At 39.9% G+C, this 18,768-nt stretch overlaps 1 protein-coding gene across 6 annotated transcripts in view; it reads right to left on the bottom strand.

The window, feature by feature from the left end:
• The window catches only part of GRIP1 (glutamate receptor interacting protein 1), a 761,679-nt gene that overhangs the window by 225,891 nt on the left and 517,020 nt on the right, over positions 1 to 18,768 (bottom strand). For all 6 annotated transcript variants that reach the window (XM_030939011.1, XM_030939013.1, XM_030939017.1 and 3 more), the window contains exon 2: positions 18,010 to 18,090. In XM_030939011.1, coding sequence (XP_030794871.1) covers positions 18,010 to 18,090 — 81 coding nt within the window. The remainder of the gene's footprint in view (positions 1 to 18,009; positions 18,091 to 18,768) is intronic.

Here is an 18,768-nt window from a genome sequence, read left to right as displayed (position 1 = left end):
CTTTGCTAGATGTCTACAGTCTCCACTCAGTAACGGTCTGGATACCCCCAGTGTGAGAAACTAATCCTCTCAGAAAGTCACCTATGCCTTCATCAGACAGCTTCCATGGATAATACCTCACATTTATTAAGAACTTTATATGTAGTAGGCTTGACTTGGTATGCATGGAGGACGGTGTCTATGGCAGTTCTCTATGATCCCTAACTCCTGATGTTCACCACCTTTAGATGTCTTCTTCCCTTGAGTGTGGGCATGACCTGTGGCTTACCTCTAACCAGCAGATATGGCGAAGCTTCCGGATGCATGTTGTTATATATATGCTGAATATGCACATAAGACAGTAGCACCCATCATGCTTACAGTCTTGTCTCCCTTGTGGGCTCTGAGGCTGGGGCTGAAGGCAGCTTCTGGGGCTGACAGCCAGCAAGAAACCAAAGCCCTGAACTGAATTCTGCCAACAACCTGGGTGAGCCTGGGAGTAGATCCTCCCTGAGTCAAGACTCAGTCGAGACTGCTATTCTATTTGACACCTTGATTGTAGCTTTGTGGGACCCTAAAAAGGACCAGATAAGCCGTGCCTAGATTCCTGACCCACAGAAACCATCGGATAATAAACGTGTATTGTTTTAAGCTGCTAAATTTGTAGTAATATTGTTACATGGTGATAAATAACTAATGTTAATGCTTTATGTGTATTAACTCATATAATCCTCATTACACTCTCATTTCACACAATGGGAAAACTGAAGCATGAAACTGAAGCAACCAGCTTAATTCCACACAGTAGTAGGTGGCAGGGCCAGCATTCAAATGAGGCAGGCTAGCTCCAGAGCCTGCGTTCCTAACCAGGCAGGTGTGCTGCCTTTCTGTGCTTAGAAAGTTCTACCTTAAGCTGCTTCCAAATCTGATTCCCTATAGCTTGCCCTCATAGCACGAGTCAAACATCCAAACACAGGTGCTAGTCAGAGAAACTGAAAGAAGCAAGCTGTGCAGGACACACATGTACAGGCTACGGATGTGAAACAGGGTGAAGAGCAACAAGTGCTGCCTCCCTAGTATTCACCAGCCAGACAAGATGCATCTGTGTTTAGATGGTGACTGCTGAGAGGGTGTCATGCTGGTTGGTGCCCTCTGGCCTATGAGTTCTAGTTCTGCCTCTAAGATCATGAAAGACATGATAATCTCTTTTCCATATGAGTTGAAATATTTCAAACTATTGATCTTTCCCCCCTCCAAATCCTCTATTTTCTCTTACTCACATAAATAGTGAGTTGTTTTTGGTGTTCTCTTTTGCAAATGGTCTTCTTGACACATGCAGAAATATTTATATGGTTGTTGGCTCTGTGTGCTTTCAGCTGGCAGAGATGCCTCATCTTCTTCCTCATCAGCAGGGCAAGGTCAGGGATGTCCTCCACCCACCCAAGATATGGTTCTGATAGGCAACTTCAATTCACCGATATTCTTTCCTGTCATTATAGCAGTTTAAAAAAATTTTCCAGGTAATAAACAAATGTGTTTTAGTATAAGATTCCAATGAGACAGAAGGATTTGGGCAAAGCCTGAGGGCACTCCTCTGCACTTTCCTTCTACTCCTCCCATCGCAGAGGAAGCCACTGTCAAAATTTGTGCCAACCTTTCACTCTCTCTTTTAAAACACTAACATTTCACCTAAATTGGATTGAACAACATGAAATGACTTGCTGTTTCCCAATATACCAATATGTCTTGGAGATCTTTTCATGACATGGCCTATAGGTCTACCTCATACTTTTAACAGTCTTGTAAACCTTCCTAGAATAATGACATCCTAATTTGTTTGACCATTCCTCTATTGATAGATATTTTCAGTTGCTTACAATATTTTATTTTATTTTATTTTATTTATTTATTTATTTATTTATTTATTTATTTATTTATTTTTTTTTGAGATGGAGTCTCGCTCTGTCGCCCGGCCTGGAGTGCAGTGGCCGGATCTCAGCTCACTGCAAGCTCCGCCTCCCGGGTTTACGCCATTCTCCTGCCTCAGCCTCCCGAGTAGCTGGGACTACAGGCGCCAGCCACCTCACCCGGCTAGCTTTTTGTATTTTTTAGTAGAGACGGGGTTTCACCGTGTTAGCCAGGATGGTCTCGAACTCCTGACCTCGTGATTCGCCCGTCTCGGCCTCCCAAAGTGCTGGGATTACAGGCTTGAGCCACCGCGCCCGGCCGTACAATATTTTATTAACATACTTCAACATGCATCTCTGTACAGACTGACTTGCTGTTATATTTTATACCCAGTCCTGCCCACTTTTATGGTCAACTCCACTCTACTTGTCCTCTTGCAGCTGACTGAAGGAACTCTCTGTTCCCCCTTTTCTTTTCCTTTTTTTCTTTCCTTTTATTATTTTTTTTAGACGGAGTCTCGTTCTGTCGTCGCCCAGGCTGGAGTGCAGTGGTGTGATTTTGGTTCACAGCAATCTCCGCCTTCTGGATTCAAGTGATTCTTGTGCCTCATCCACCTGAATAGCTGGGATTACAGGCACTAGCCACCATGCCAAGCTATTTTTTTTTTTTCTATTTTTAGTAGAGATGGGATTTCACCATGTTGGCAAGGATCATCCCAAACTTCTGACCTCAGGTGATCTGCTCATCTTAGCCTCCGAAAGTGTTGGCATTACAAGCGTTAGCCACTGTGCCCGGCCTCCATTCCCACTTTTCAACAGTGAATCAGAGTTGGGAGAGGTCCCTTCCTATTCCTGGTGCCACCCTCTTCCAAACTAACTGACATTCTCCCTCAGAGGCAGTGACTGATGATAACAGTGGTTGTCAAGTCTACTTATATATTTTTTTGAAGCACTCCTTTATCAGATTGGGATGATTCTAAAAATCACCACATTTTATGAGTAGCAAGTACAGTTACATCTTCATGCACAGCTGTGAATATTGTTATAGGATATACTCCCGGAAATGTTCAGAAAAACATACATTTTTAAACATTTTTATTGATGATACTACCGTGTCTTCCAAAAAGTTTATATTCCTATGAACAATTAGAAGTGTTTATTTTTTGGTATCCTAGATAACACTTGAAATAATCAGCATTTTAAAGATTTGCCACTTTATTTATTATAAACTCTTTCTTTCCTTCATTCCTTGTGTCTGAAGAGGAGAAGAAGAGTTCTTGCCACCATAATGACAACCACCTTCATTTGGCCTCCTAGAAAGAAAAGATCCTGGATAGGCTTTATTAGCTTATAGGCAATGTTCTCCCGCAAGAATGGTAGCTAGAAGGTGTTCAGGACAACTAGAAAATTTTTCCAAGTTCTGTAGTCCCAAACAAGAAGCACATAGGCAAGAAGTCTCTGCTTGTAGAAGTTGGTATAAAGTCACTTTTAGCATTTAGCTGAAATACTGAGCTACTCAATTCCAATGTTGTATCTCCAGTGACTTCAAAGGAGAAAAATCTTAAAGTAAAAAGGATTGACTTTAAGGTTAAAAGAAAATGTATGCCAAAGGTAGGCAAAATGATATTAAAAGAATGCCCTAGACGTTTAGAATATATTCAAGTTTCTAGAGTCAGATAAAGTTAAGCCAGATAATTAAAATAATGTATAAACGTGACTGTGAAATGCAGATAAAAAATCAAAGATATGCTGAACGGCTGGAATGAGCAAGCATCTCAATTTCTATATTGAAGGATGCTAGAAATCTTAGACCTCTGAGATATGTCCTGGTAACATTTTAGAAAGGATTATTACACCGCTGAAGAATAAGGAAGGTAAACCACCACCATATAGAAAGATAATATATACTAGGTATGATATTTTAGTATTTCAGTGGGACTTTTAGAAAGATCTCTCATAATAACCTGCAGATGGATGGACTATCATGAACTGAGTGAAAATGATACCCAAAGCCCGTAAATCAGCATGCGTGGGTAAAAGGCAAGATCTCTGCCAGGGATGCTGCAGAGCTCTGTCCTTGGCATTGCTATGCTCAAAATTCTTAACACTATTTGATACTTATCAAATTTGCAGCTAATTCATTGCTAAGAAGAGTAGTAGATATATATGATGATCAGGAATAAAGACTATTTCACCAAGTTGGAAAGAGAGGCTGACTCACTCGAGAGCTGTGTACATAACTGAAAGAAGACAGCCTTTGAATTAAGGGGATTCTAAACTCAAATATCAGCCCCGTTGTTGGGTAGACTTGGACAAGTTACCTTAGCCTCTGTGAGTCTTAACTTCTTCATCCACAAAAGAGGGATAACACCTCTGTTTTTTAAATAAATAAGATCAACACGACTTTTGGTACATAACAGATGCTCACTAGTAAGTACTCTTCCTCCTCTCCTCTTCTCAAACATTACTGGCTGAATAGAAGAGAAATAAATGTGCAGACAACTGAATGAAGGGTACAGAGTTGCACAGAATTACACAGAGTCCTACCCCTCAAGGGAGGAAACCTAGCTCTTAAGGGCAATTCATAAGAATAAGACCTATATGTTTTAGTTGATGGCAAGTTCAATATAAACAAACATCATTATTTCATTTAAAAATACAATAATAATCTGCATTGAGTATTACATCCAGATCAGGGGAGCTAATGGTTTTCTTGAACTCTGTTCTTTTCAGACCAACAGCATGGTGAAGTGTCTAGTTTTGACTGCTCCATGCTAAAGACCATTGACAAACTAAAGAAAGACTAGCAGGATATGGAAAACATGTCACATAGGGCAGAACCAAGGAAGGAGCATATTTTATCTGGTTTAAACAACAACAGCAACTCAAGGAAGAGATGATAGATATATTCAAATATCTGAATGACTGACTTTGGGGAAGTTCAGAAAGATTAGAAGAGCCAGTGGGTTCACGATAAGAAACTTCAGTCCATCAGGATAAGGAATGTTCAAGAGAGATGTAAAAAACCAGGGGTTACTTTGTAAGATAGTAAGTTTCCTGTGTCTAAAAATGTTGAAGCAGAAGAAAGTAGATGTGGAGTTTCCAATAGTGAAAGTAGAACACAAAGGGGAAAATATGTGTATGTGATGCATGCACATATTTTTTTAGGTGTGTATTAGAGAAAGATCAGTAAGAGCACTGCGAATTCCACTCTATCATTCTATTTCATCATTGTGTAAGGGTTGATTTATAATATTGATGAGATCCTAAGGCAGGTGATGAAAGGAGACTCTTTAATTTGACAAACATGGGCTGCACCCTGCTATGAACCCTACTGGGCTTTGTGGGAAAATTTTTAAAAGATACATTTTCAGCTGGGTGCAGTGGCTCATGCCTGTAATTCCAGTACTTTGGGACGCTGAGATGGGAGGATTGCTTGAGCCCAGGAATTCAAGACCATCCTGGGCAACATGGCAAGACCCTGTACCTACAAAACATTTTTAAAAAATTAGCTGGGCATAGTGGCATGTGCCTGTGGTATCTGCTACTCAGGTGCCTTCTGAAGTGAGAGGATGACTTGAGCCCAGGAGGTCAAGACTGTAGTGAACCATGATCATGCCACTGCACACCAGCCTGGCTGACAGAGCAAGACCCTGCTTCAAAACCAACCAACCAATCAACAAAATAAACAAACATTTTCTTGAATTTAAGGGACTAAGCCTGTAATCCCAGCACTTTGGGAGGCCGAGACGGGCGGATCACGAGGTCAGGAGATCGAGACCATCCTGGCTAACACGGTGAAACCCCGTCTCTACTAAAAATACAAAAAAAAAAAACTAGCCGGGCGAGGTGGCGGGCGCCTGTAGTCCCAGCTACTCGGGAGGCTGAGGCAGGAGAATGGCGTAAACCCGGGAGGCGGAGCTTGCAGTGAGCTGAGATCTGGCCATTGCACTCCAGTCCGGGCGACAGAGCGAGACTCCGCCTCAAAAAAAAAAAAAAAAAAAAAAAAAAAGAATTTAAGGGACTATAACCTTAAATTAAATGTAAGTCTACAATCCAGGAAAACAATTGCAGAGCAACTTGAAACAGGATGAGTGAAACTGCTGAAAGCTTCAATAAAAATATAAAATATTCTGGGTCGGGCATGGTGGCTCATGCCTGTAATCCCAGCATTGTGGGAAGCCGAGGTAGGTGGATCAACTGAAGTCAGGATTTCAAGACCAGACTCACCAATATGGCGAAATCCCGTTTTTCTTTTCTTTTTTAAACACATTTTGCAAAAATACAAAATTAGCCAGGCATGGTGGCACATCTCTGTAATCCCAGCCACTTGGGAGGCTGAGGCAGGAGAATCATTTGAACCCAGGAGGCAGAGGTTGCAATGAGCTGAGGTCACGCCATTGCACTCCAGCTGGGGAAACAAATAAAATAAAATATTCTGGGTGTTACAAAAAATGATTATGGAAGGGAGAAGTAAGAGGAGAGAACCCAGAGGAATGGAATACGCTATATGGGAATGTCACGGGCATCAGCATTGGAAGGGTTAGTTTAATTTGTCCCTTTTCAATTTGAGGAGGCAGGGTTTGTAAGAAGGAAGAAGGGTCTATTAGTTAGGGCTATACCGCACTGCAGAGTAATCCTCTGACAGTGTCCTAGGTAATCCACTGTCCCAGTCTTTGAAATGATACCTCCTCTCTCTCTCTGAGCCTTGAACATCTCCTTCCCCTCCATACCCTCTGTGGATGACCTCACCTCTTATGTCACTAAGGAAATAGAGCAATCAGAATATGACTCACAAATCTTCTCAGCAGGGACTGTAGCACCCTCCTGCCACTGTGCCCTTCCACGCTGCCTTCCCTCCCGCTGAACCGGTGGTGCACACTGGAGGCACCCCGCCTCTTCAAAGACTGCTTTTGCTTTTATCCCCTCTCCCTCCTGCACGATTTTCTCTCATTCCACTAGATCAGTCACATCAGCACACGAACATGCTGTATCCTCTCTTATGTATATATTTTAAAGTCCTCCCTAGACCACATGCTCCCTGTGGCCACTCTCCCATTTCTCTGCTCACTTTGATAGAGAAACTCTGATTAGAGTTGTCCACATTCTCTGCCTGTTACTCAAGTCCTATTCTCACCTCAACCCATTCAAATCAGGCTTTTACTCCTGCCTTTTCACTGAATCTATTTTTGTCAGGGTCACCAAACCTCCCTTCTTATAGAATCTTATGGCCAATTCTCATTCATCTCATCATCAATCTTTGACCTAGTTTTTCTCTCCCTCTTTAGTGACATGGCTCATAACTCGGATTCCAGGGTACTACATTCTCCTGATCTCATGACCACTGCTTTTGTTTCTTCATATCTTCTGCTGAATCTTCCTCTGTCTGTGCTACCTAGAAGACCTGTCAATGGGTATAAATACCATTGACAAACTGAGAACTTCAAAATTTCTATCTCCACCTAAGCTCTTCTCTGAGTTCTCCACTCTCCTGTTCCACTGATCCATTTCTTCCTGGGTTATTTTCTGTTTCAGTAAATGGCATCAGTATTTACCCAATTGTTAAGAGCAAAAACCCTGGAATTATACCAGACTTCTCTCTTCCTCTCTCATCTCACATCCAATTTGTCAGTAGGTTCTTTAGATACTTTCTTCAAAATTTGACCATTTTTTACTACCTCCACCTCCACCTCCACCTCCTAATCCAAGCCACCATCATTTCTTGCCTGAAATACCGTGGCAGCCTGCTAACTGGTCTTCTTGTTTCCACTTTTGCCTCCTTAAAAGTCTATTTTCCATATAGCAGCCAGAGAAAATAAAATAAACGAAAAAGAAATTACATCAATACCTTAACCCCAACAATGGCTTCCTATACTGCTCAGAATAATATCCAAACTCTTACCATGGCCTAAAAGCTCTACAGGACGCAGCCTTGTCTCTTCTCCAGACTCATCCCTTACACCCCCAGCCTTGCTTCCCCCTTTCTGGCCATGCTTAGCCATTCAATTTTGAGTAATATTGTTCAACCACCTCTTTCTCTTTCCTTGTTTCTTTTCACTTGTTAGCAGAAGTTTCTTTCTCTCAGTTTCTTTAAAAGCCAAGCTTGTTCTGACTTCGGGACTTTGCATTTGCTCTTCTTTTGGCCTAGAATCCTCTTCCTCCAGATCATTACATGGTTCACCACTCATTTCAGGCTACTCCAAAGTCACCAGCTCATGGGGGCCAACCTTGGCCTTTGGAGGCGATGGAGGCCTCAGATTTTCTGTCTGAGCATGGACCCCATAACTTTCTGCCCCCACCACTCTACTACTTACACTAGTTCATTTCCCTTTATTGTACATAGCATAGCCTGACTTTAGACCAGGCATTCAATGTTTGCTGAATGCCTGTTTCCCCTGCTAGCCTGTCAGCTCCAGGAGGACAGAGGCTAATAGGCTGGGTTCACATCTATATTCCTAGCACCTGGAACAGTACCTGGCACTCAGTGACTGCTCAACGAGTAACTGTTGGATAATTATGTGTTGAATGAATGTATAAGGGTCAGTTTAGAGGAACACTCAGAATCAAAAAGGGAGAGATCATTTTAGTTATAATGGATGTAGCGAGCAAGTAAAGGATGGGCCAGAGGAAAAAAGGAGAATGAAGTGAGTGTGCACGGGTGAAGGGCAAGGGATCAATGTGTCAGTGGTTTACATTCCATGCAGAAGGCAGGGGGGTTCCAGAGGTGCAATCAAACTCCTGAAGAGATCAAAGAGCTTTGCCAGGTGCTGTAAAGTATTTCCACCCACATTTTGAAGGGGAAATGTTAATAACATCTGTTTAATGTGTAGCCCAGTAATAGGTTTTAGAAATGTATAAGAATATTTGATTTTAAAAGAATTTGTGTATCTCTTATATATTTTATATATTTATATATAGATATTATCAGAGTCAGTGAGTCAAGACTGACTATGATGCCACAGAACACAGTGACTCGTTTCATTTTCTCAGTGTTATCTTACCGCTTTCCATTATTCCGTGGTTTTAAAGGGGAAACATAAAGCATAGTTATGATGTTACCAGTTTCAGAATAAGTAGTTAAAAGCCTGCTTGACCAATTTTAATTTTCTTCCTTGACTGGAAAGCTCTGAAAGGCATAAGTGCATGGAATAACACGACCCGAAGCCCTGGTAGTTCGCCTCCTCAGTTTCTCCTAGTACTCCGTTACTTAGAGATAATGGCATGAGCCCTATTGACCCCAAGCCATTACTCATTAACCCCCTCTAATTTAGGGCTCTAGTCAATGAGGACTGAGATGGAGTCTGTGACTTGGATGGACAGAGATCACCCACATTCAGAGGCTTCTGCTCAACTCACACTTTCTGGATACTTCCGAGCAGAGGCTCAACCGGACTCGAGAAGTCAGTCTTCACATTTTGTTCTAAGTGAGGATTCTCTCCACCACCTTCTCCCTTCCCTCACTACTCAGGAATCTGGTCAAAATTTATATTTAACTAGGGTTTATCCAAGGTTCACTGTTTTCTAGCCCTGTGATTTTAGACAAGCGACTTCAGCTCTCAGAACTTCAGTTTGCTGGCGGGGTGCAGTGGCTCACACTTGTAATCCCAGCACGTTGGCAGGCTGAGGCAGGCGGATCATGAGGTCAGGAGTTCAAGACCAGCCTGGCCAATATAATGAAACCCCCATCTCTACTAAAAATACAAAAATTAGCTGGGCATGGTGGCGCACGTCTGTAATCCCAGCTACTCAGGAAGCTGAGGCAGGAGAATCGCTTGAACCTGGGAGGTGGAGGTTGCAGTGAGCTGAGATCGTGCCACTGTATTCCAGCCTGGGTGACAGAGCAAGGCTGTGCCCCCCCCCCACCAAAACAAACAAACAAACAAAAAAACAAATTAAATAAATAAATAAAAGAACTTCAGTTTGCTCATGTGTAAGAGGGGAATAAAACTTATTTTCCCCTGGTGGTGTTTCTGAGGAAGAAATGAGATGATATTCATGAAAATGACTAGTCCAATACTTGGCACTGGCATGAAATAAATGGTAACTAGTAATTGTATAATTATTCCCCTCTCCCCACCTTCTCTCTCTCTCTCTCTCTCTCTCTCTCTCTCTCTCTCTCTCTGTCTCTCTCTTACTCTCGCTCTGGGTTAGGTTACTCCAATGATCATTTCATTCTTGTTATTCCCTAAGCTTTGGCGTAATATTGTTCAACCTCCTCTTTCTCTTTTCTTTTTTCATTTGTTAACAGAAGCCCCCAAAGCCTTTCACTGTCATTCAAATGATGTTTCTGCACTACAAATCAACAACTACTTACTGACTACCAACAAAGTGAAGTTTTGTGGTTGTCAAAGTCATGTCTTCTGAGAAGAATCTCATTCCAAGTCAGTGTTTCCCAAAGTAGGTGTGTATAGATATTGCTGGATGCAAGATGATTTAAGATGACACAGAAACCTTTGTTTTTCATTTTCAGAGTCAGAAAAAATTTATATCAGAAAAATATGATTAGCATATAAAATTACAGATAGTAAAGCCTATGATAAACCTAAGTAAAAGGGTGTACCAATTTAAACTTACTTAAAATCATATTAATTATAGTAGAGGTGGAACACAAATATATAACAAAAGTAATGAAGATGACATATGAATAACTGAAATTTGGGATGCTGTTCTGAATCATATAAGGTCAATAGATAAACCACAATGAGATACCATCTCACACCAGTTAGAATGGCAATCATTAAAAAGTCAGGAAACAACAGGTGCTGGAGAGGATGTGGAGAAATAGGAACACTTTTACACTGTTGGTGGGATTGTAAACTAGTTCAACCATTATGGAAAACAGTATGGCAATTCCTCAAGGATCTAGAACTAGATGTACCATATGACCCAGCCATCCCACTACTGGGTATATACCCAAAGGATTATAAATCATGCTGCTATAAAGACACATGCACAGGTATGTTTATTGCAGCACTATTCACAATAGCAAAGACTTGGAATCAACCCAAATGTCCATCTGTGACAGACTGGACTAAGAAAATGTGGCACCTATACACCATGGAATATTATGCAGCCATAAAAAAGGATGAGTTTGCATCCTTTGTAGGGACATGGATGCAGCTGGAAACCATCATTCTTAGCAAACTATCACAAGAACAGAAAACCAAACACCACATGTTCTCACTCATAGGTGGGAACTGAACAATGAGATCACTTGGACTCGGGAAGGGGACCATCACACACCGGGGCCTATCATCGGGAGGGGGGAGGGGGGAGGGATTGCATTGGGAGTTATACCTGATATAAATGATGAATTGATGGGTGCTGATGAGTTGATGGGTACAGCACACCAATATGGCACAAGTATACATATGTAACAAACCTGCACGTTATGCACATGTACCCTAGAACTTAAAGTATAATAAAAAAAAAAAAGAAAAAAAAAAAAAAAGAAAAGAGTATTAATAGGCCCAACTACTCTATTCAAAAGTAAACTATGTAAGATGTTTCTTCACTTTCCTCAATGCCAATCAAGCCATACACCTTCTACCCAGCCTAATTTTCTAAAGTCACCTAAAACCCTAGGGTCGAAGGTCTACCAAACCCAGGAATGGGAGAATCAATTTTTTTCAGGGCAAAAGTAACAGAGGGAAAAGACTTTTTCCTTATAGCTCTTATGGCTATATCCTCAGTCGGCCTGTAAAATTTTTCTGACACTGGAGGCTGTTGCTAGCTGTCGTCAGAGTCACTCCTACATGTACCTGGAGCACAACATTGACCAAGTGCCACCTCTTCTGTAACACAGGAGTTCCTGAACAGGGGGTTCAGGAAATACCAAAGCACAGTCACCACAAAAAAATTTCCCCTAAATTGCATGCTGGAAGAATTATTGTTTCAAAATCACTTGCTGCATATGCACCACTTTATTCTATTTCAGCCAATGTTTACTAAGGCATGAGAGAAGTTCAAACATAATAGACCATCGTTTCTCCAAATCACTAATGAAAGCTATGGTTCTGAACACACAAACCAAGGTGCTGGTTTTGCCTTGTGCTATTTGAGGAGCACTCAGTATATACTCACAGCCACATAGCGAACTGGATCAGTTCTCTGGAGGAGATACTTAATGTGTACCTGCCATAATAAGTAATATGTTTGGCTCTGCATTGCTCTATTCTTTTCTTCCTCATATTTTTTAGCACTTTTCTACAAGCAGAACATGTGAATGAATCACTCTTATCTTCTCAATTTTATTATTAAATGGTGCTCAACTTTTTCCTCGGGTGTTTTAGGACTACACAGACATTTTCTGGTCAAACAGAAACAAATGAGGCTGGGGGGAACCTCTGGCCTTTCAAAGTCTCTAGCTTCTGGCTGACCTATATTCCATTCATCAGTCTTGGGCAGCAGGCATTTTCTTGGAAATGTCATGTTGGGTGGAGCTTCAAGGCCAAATGTGAGTATTTGCTGCAGCATACAATGAGACAGAAAACATGTGGTCAACAGAGGACTTGTTGCACTTTTTCTGTAGGAAAGTATGCCAGTCTTAGGGTCACAGATTCCTCACACAGAAAATCTACCTGCTGACTTTTGCTTATTCATTCATTCCACAAGTATTGATCAAACACCTAACATTTGCTAAGGACTGTTCCATGCACTGGAGATAACAGGTGAACTAGACATATAGAGGATCTGCCCTCCTGTAGCTTACATTTTAGCTAGGGACTGAGAAACAAAACAATAATAAATTGGTAAGTTAACTTCATATAGCGATAACTACTATGGAAAACCAAACAAGACATGGGAGAGGGCAGAATCTCAGGTATATTTGCAATGCTAACAGTCTTGACTTTATAATTGTAGAAACTTATCTCTAAAGAAGTAATGTAATTTAGCTACTTTCTTAAATATTCAGTAATTTTAACACTTGTACACATAATTTTAGGTTCTTTCTTAAGGCTGACACTGAATGATTTGGCAGAGTACACCCCGGCCCTTAGTTCTCATTGTCCTCACTTTGGCCCACTGGAACACTTGCGAGGATGCAGGGACAGCCGGACTGAGAAGCAAAGGTACTTATCCCTTGGTATTTTTTCCCATGTTGGTCATGTCCTCATTAATAGTAGATTCTGCCTTAGTTTCTTTGGACAGCAACTGTGTACTTTAAGGACATTTCATACTTGCTTGATTCAACTGACTTTGGTTTCTCATCCCTGAGATACACTCTTTGTTTTTTTTTTTTAAATTTTTACTTTTTGAGAGAGGGTCTCACTCTGGAGACCAGTGGTGCCATCATGACTCACTGCAGCCTTGATTTCCTGGGCTCAGGCAATCCTCTCACCTCAATGTCCTGAGTAGCTGGGACCACAGGTGCATGCCACCATGCCCAGCTGATTTTTGTATTTTTGGTAGAGACAGTGTTTCACCATGTTGCCCAGGCTGGAACTCTCAGGCTTAAGAGATCTGGCTGCCTTGACCTCCCAAAGTTCTGGGATTATAGGTGTGAGCCACTGTGTCCGGCCTCACTCATTTTTTTTGCAGGGGCTCAATAGTAGAACTAACCAGATGAATCAGAACCAGGCATTTATACACTTGAACAGTGGTATAGCTGTAAAGTCCTAGTGTAAAAGTTACACTATATATCTTCTGTAATAATACAAATTTACATAAATGAAGCATCTAATGATATGAATAACAAAGACAGGAAAAATTTGGATCAGAGAGGGCAGAACCTTCAAATTCCTATTGTGGCCTCTTAATTTAAGGTTACCAGCTCCTCCCTGGTGTCAAGGGTATGGTATTATGGGGATTATCTTCCAGACTTTGATTGTTCAATAGATATTGACTTTTCCTGGATGTATTCTAATCAGCTTGACTATACACATCTTGGGCTACTGGACATTTCAGATTCTCAGCTTCATTTTTTACTACCTACTCCCATGTACCTAAATGTGAGCAGCAAGAAAGACTGATGTATACTTTACTCACTTAAGACCTAATTGATAAGTATATTTTCTTACATTTTAGGCTGGGAAAAAAAATCCTACACAAATGTTTATGGCATTATTCTGGGTGCAGACTGAAGACAATTTTCCTGGGTGCACTAAAGTTTAGAAATGTAATAGATATGAATATTTGACATCTTCCTGCATTTGTCAATTGTCCAGAATTCTTTGGGCAATTAGTCAAGACTGATATAAGCAAAGAAAGATGTCCTATATAGAAAGAGGAGGCAAGTCAAATAAGTAATATATTAACTCTAGGTTTTGAGGTCAAGTGTAGTATCCTGTCTTTCCTTCACAAATATGAGACAGACATGATTAAATTCCTCATCTCTAAGTGGGCAAGGTCACAAACTATTGCAAAATATGCCAAACTCAAAGTCTGTACAGATTTTCTCTAATGATTTGGACAAACCCTTCAAGTGGTCGAACTTCATTTCACCAGCAATCTGTCAAATAAAGGAGAATCAACAGATTCTTTTTAATAGACATTGATATACAGCAAAATCTGTTAGTTCTAAATACCTTTGTCCTTGGAATTTATCTTATTTTTGAAAACTAATGGGGAGGAATGAGATTGAAAATACATCTCCCTAATATTTTTAATTGAATATTAAGTCTCTAATACAAACTTAAAGTTTGGTGTCATAGGACACTCATGTCATTCTTTACTATCATCAGTATTAAAAATTTCATTAAACCTTATGGAAGACTAAAAAATCCTTTTATTTTTACATTTTATGCCATATGAGACATGATTAAAATGACAAGTTCCCAAATAACATGAATAATGTATTTTCCCTTTATCCAAAGCAAGTGCATTTTGCTCCTAAGAGTGTTTAATCCATTTTCTTTTTCAGGAAGAGGAAAGGAGGGCGATAAAAGGATTTACAGTTAGAACAGGTATTTAATGAAAGGCACATATTTGGCTTGTGATTATAAAATAGCTGATGTAGTTATTCTGAGTTTAGACAGGAGTCATAGATTTTGACATGAATAAAAGCAAATTATGATTCTGTTAACATTCATATTTACCTCTTTGGGACAGAATTGTTTAAAGTTACTCTGTATTAGTCATGGAAATAGTAGAGCCTGTATTAAGAAAGCTTATTTCTGTGTATGTATATAAATGCTTACTTCAGGAAGCACCAGATCTACATTTATAGAACAAGTTTCAAAGAACAGCTTAAAATATCATAAAACTTAGATAGAGAAACTTAAGGTGCCTTCTGCTACTTTATACTCTTTTTCCACTATATTCCACCCCATTCATCAGAGAAAGTGCTAATATGAATGGTCAAATCCAGTCACCATCTTTGGACCACTGGGAGTGAAGCTTTAGGGGGAGATGTAGGCAAAAGCCATAGCTCTGTTAAGATTTTAGCCTCCTTGTGTTTGCTTACTCCCCAGCAGCTGGGGCAGGTCAATGGCCCTGGAGCTGCGTCTTACTTGGGAGGGGCCTCTGCATGGAGAAGGTCAGAAACTAGTACATTAGCCAAACTCTCCTTTAGGGCTTCTTTTCATTGTTGCGCTTTTCTCTAGAGGCATCTTTCCATGCTGCTGGGGTGTTAAAAATAACTTGAGGGAAGCAGGATTGGGAGTGAGCACAGGAAAAGTAGACTAAGGCTGTAAATGTCCATCTAGCTCAAGCTTGTCCAACCCACAGCCCACAGGCTGTAATACAGCCCAGGATGGCTTTGAATGTGACCCAACACAAATTCGTAAATTTTTTAAAAACATTATGAGATTTTTTTGTGATTCTTTTTTATTTTTATTATTACTTGTTTTAGTTCATCAGCTATCATTAGTGTATTTTATGTGTGGCCCAAGACAATTCTTCTTCCAATGTGGCCCAGGGAAGCCAAAAGATTGGACTCTCCTGAATTCTGGCTCTTATAGCTCTGTATGGTCCAACTTAGTCCATCAGGAGACCACTTCAGGATTTTTCAGTTGAAGCTCTGGTAAATAATAAAGAGGATACATTTACTCGGCCTTTTCCTCTGTGCATTTTTCTCTCTCTCATGGACTTAGTGGGGGCAAAAGTGGACACATTAGGTGATTGTTCAAGACTTCTGGATGTTGGGTTTCACCTCTGTTTGAGTTACTTCTTGGCCAAACATCTGAGAATACTCTCTTCTTTTTGCCAGAACAAGAGTTCATGGGTACTTTTAAGTAAGACAGTAAGGGATTAGAACTCCACGAGTCATTAGTCAGTCAGGAGGCAGTTTCCAAGAAGTTTGTTAATTCTCTCCTTAAAATACTATTAAGTAATAGTCTGCTGTTAACCACTTTGGTTTCTTAGCCCTCTGGCTGGTGCAATCTTTTCTTGAACTGTTCTAAGTAACTAAGAAGATTCTGAACACTCCTAATACCTCCGGCCCCTACCTTAAGAGAGATGAACAAAAAGGGGTCTATCAATGGTCAAGCTCCAGGAAAACATCTCATAAAGCTTACCAACAGTTATGATTCCAGTGACTTTTAAATCTAACATAAAGAGAAGGAAAAGACAAAATTCATGATGAAGAATAATATGTGCCACAAACTAGGGATTATGATTAACCAATTCGGTGTATTTAACGTGTAACTTAAAAAACTACTTAATGACTTTAAGAAAAAGGAAGGACTTCAAACGTGTTGTCATTAGAATGTGGCACTAGAGAACCCATGAAAAGAAAACATTGATAATAGCATATTTGCTTAGTATCCCATAGAGTTATGAGGACACTGGGAACTCTCCTGCTTCTTCCCAGCAGTAGAATACTCAGTACCGGTGAATGTAGAGCAACCAAGAAAGAATGGATGGGTAACTGATATTCTTGAACTTCAAACGGGATATTTCTTTAATGTTGACAAGGAAAAAGCAGATAACACAGTCCAGAGCTGACTGTAATAGTTTTTCTAAATTCAACCAGCATGAAGAATGATGTTCTATAGGATAAAATAGAAGACATCTTGGCACTGACTGGGTGATGCCATCTAATTGCAGAATTCAAATTGCTTTAGAATCTTTGAAGCACCAAAACAAGGATGTAAAACATATTCATAATATGTGTCTTCATAAGTCCTGTACTTTCAAAATGAATCTAAGCCTTTGGAATAAGAGTAAAAATAACCACCTGAAATTTTTATAAAAATAAAGAATAATCATGAAGAGGGTTACTCACAAATGGGATTCTTCTTGCTCTTTATTCAAGTGGAAAATTCTTCCTTTCACTGACACATTTGCCAAACCATTCCATTTAATGTAGGAAACACCACTTTGTTTCTTCTGAATTGCTAAAACTATTGTACTCTAAAATCCTGTAGCTGAGGTTTAGCTGTACTCAATTTGCTTGTATAAAATATACAATACATCATTTTAAATCAACGTTTAAATGCATTAATGCTTTTAACCCTTCTAAGTACAATTGCTTCCATAAGGAATTTTTCCATGAATTATCTAGTTCAGATTGTTTGAATAGCATTTTGAATTTCCTTTCCTCTTTAATTTCAGAACTTACATGTTTTTGTGTCATTCACAAATCAAAGCTTCAAAATATTGAAGTTTTGGGGTAAAGACATTTAAAGATATTTCTCCAAAATGTTTTGTTGGAAAGACATAGATATCACGCATTGTAGTACAATATTATGACTCACACTTTCCTAAGGAAACAAAATCACAAATTTTACAAGAGGTGTCCAATGGAAGCAAATTCAGGTTCAAAGAGATGAGAAGAAAAGAGTGATTTTGCATTCAGCATACATGATCTGTTGCGGCAACTGTGAATTCCTTATTTCTGCCAGCTATAGCTCAGTAAAGAAATGGATGCTATTGTGAAAGTCATCCCCTGAAAACAGAGATGAGAGTAAGTAAATGAGTAGAGTTGATATAAATTCAAGTCATTTTGCAAAGGATTTTACAATGATGGATTACAAGATGAATTCTCACAAGTTGGCAAGGTTTTCCAAAGTCTAGCTTTTATGAATATTGTTTGAATAAGTGGTGTAGAATTCAGTCTATGCTCTGTGAAATAACATGATTTATTATTATTATTATTTTTACCAAGTTGGAATTATTTAGAATCACCAAATAACAGGATTCAAAAGTAAAACAGCTGAAAAATCCAACAGTCTGGTCTAACCTGGGATGCTCTGTCTCCTCACAGCCAACGCTCCATCAGGCGGCTTTGTCTGGCTGGCGGATTTAGTGTAGGGACTCTCATCTGCAAAGGTACAATGAAGCGTTTGGTTAATTTCCATCCAGTTTCTAATGCAGTGAAGATTTTTAACGGGTTGCAATCCTTCTGCGAGAGAGAAGTGGTACAGTACAGTGGAAAGTGTTGGTAGGCCTGGGTCCTATACTTGGGTTAGCTGTGCGATCAATCTTTGAAAATGTTGTGAATATGTTTCTTTCCTTATAAAAGAGAGAGAAAATTCTCATCTACTTCTTAGGGTTGTCAGGATCAAAAGCTATAGTGCTCATGAAGATGTTTATGAAATGGTAAGAAGTATGCAAATATAGTATACAAATTATTTGTTTGTCACCTACATTCATTGATAGGTAAGTACCAGTGAATAGGTGTAACAAAGACAAAGAAGAAATAAAATGGCTCAATGGGCACTAAGAATAATCAGGTAGAAGAACAAAGAAAGTAAAAAGAAAGGCAATATTTCAGATAAGCAGATGACAGAGTTAGTATTGCAAGGGAAATAAAGCCACTCAGAGTTAGTAGGTTCCTCCTGGGAGTGTGAACTGGCAGCCAGTGCAAAGCAGAGGGATAGAGATGTTCAGAGGAAAGACCAGAGGAGCTAGGTTGAGAATAGGGAAGGAATGACGGTTTGGCAAAAGAAGACATATATTGCAATGAGCTGGTTTGTGCTCTTTTAGAAAGAGATGAAAA

This window comes from Rhinopithecus roxellana, chromosome 10 (genome assembly GCF_007565055.1).
Source record: "Rhinopithecus roxellana isolate Shanxi Qingling chromosome 10, ASM756505v1, whole genome shotgun sequence".
In the NCBI taxonomy this organism is placed as follows: Eukaryota; Metazoa; Chordata; class Mammalia; order Primates; family Cercopithecidae; genus Rhinopithecus; species Rhinopithecus roxellana.
Note: the sequence above shows the minus strand (reverse complement) of the source record. Positions and strands in the feature narration are given on the sequence as shown.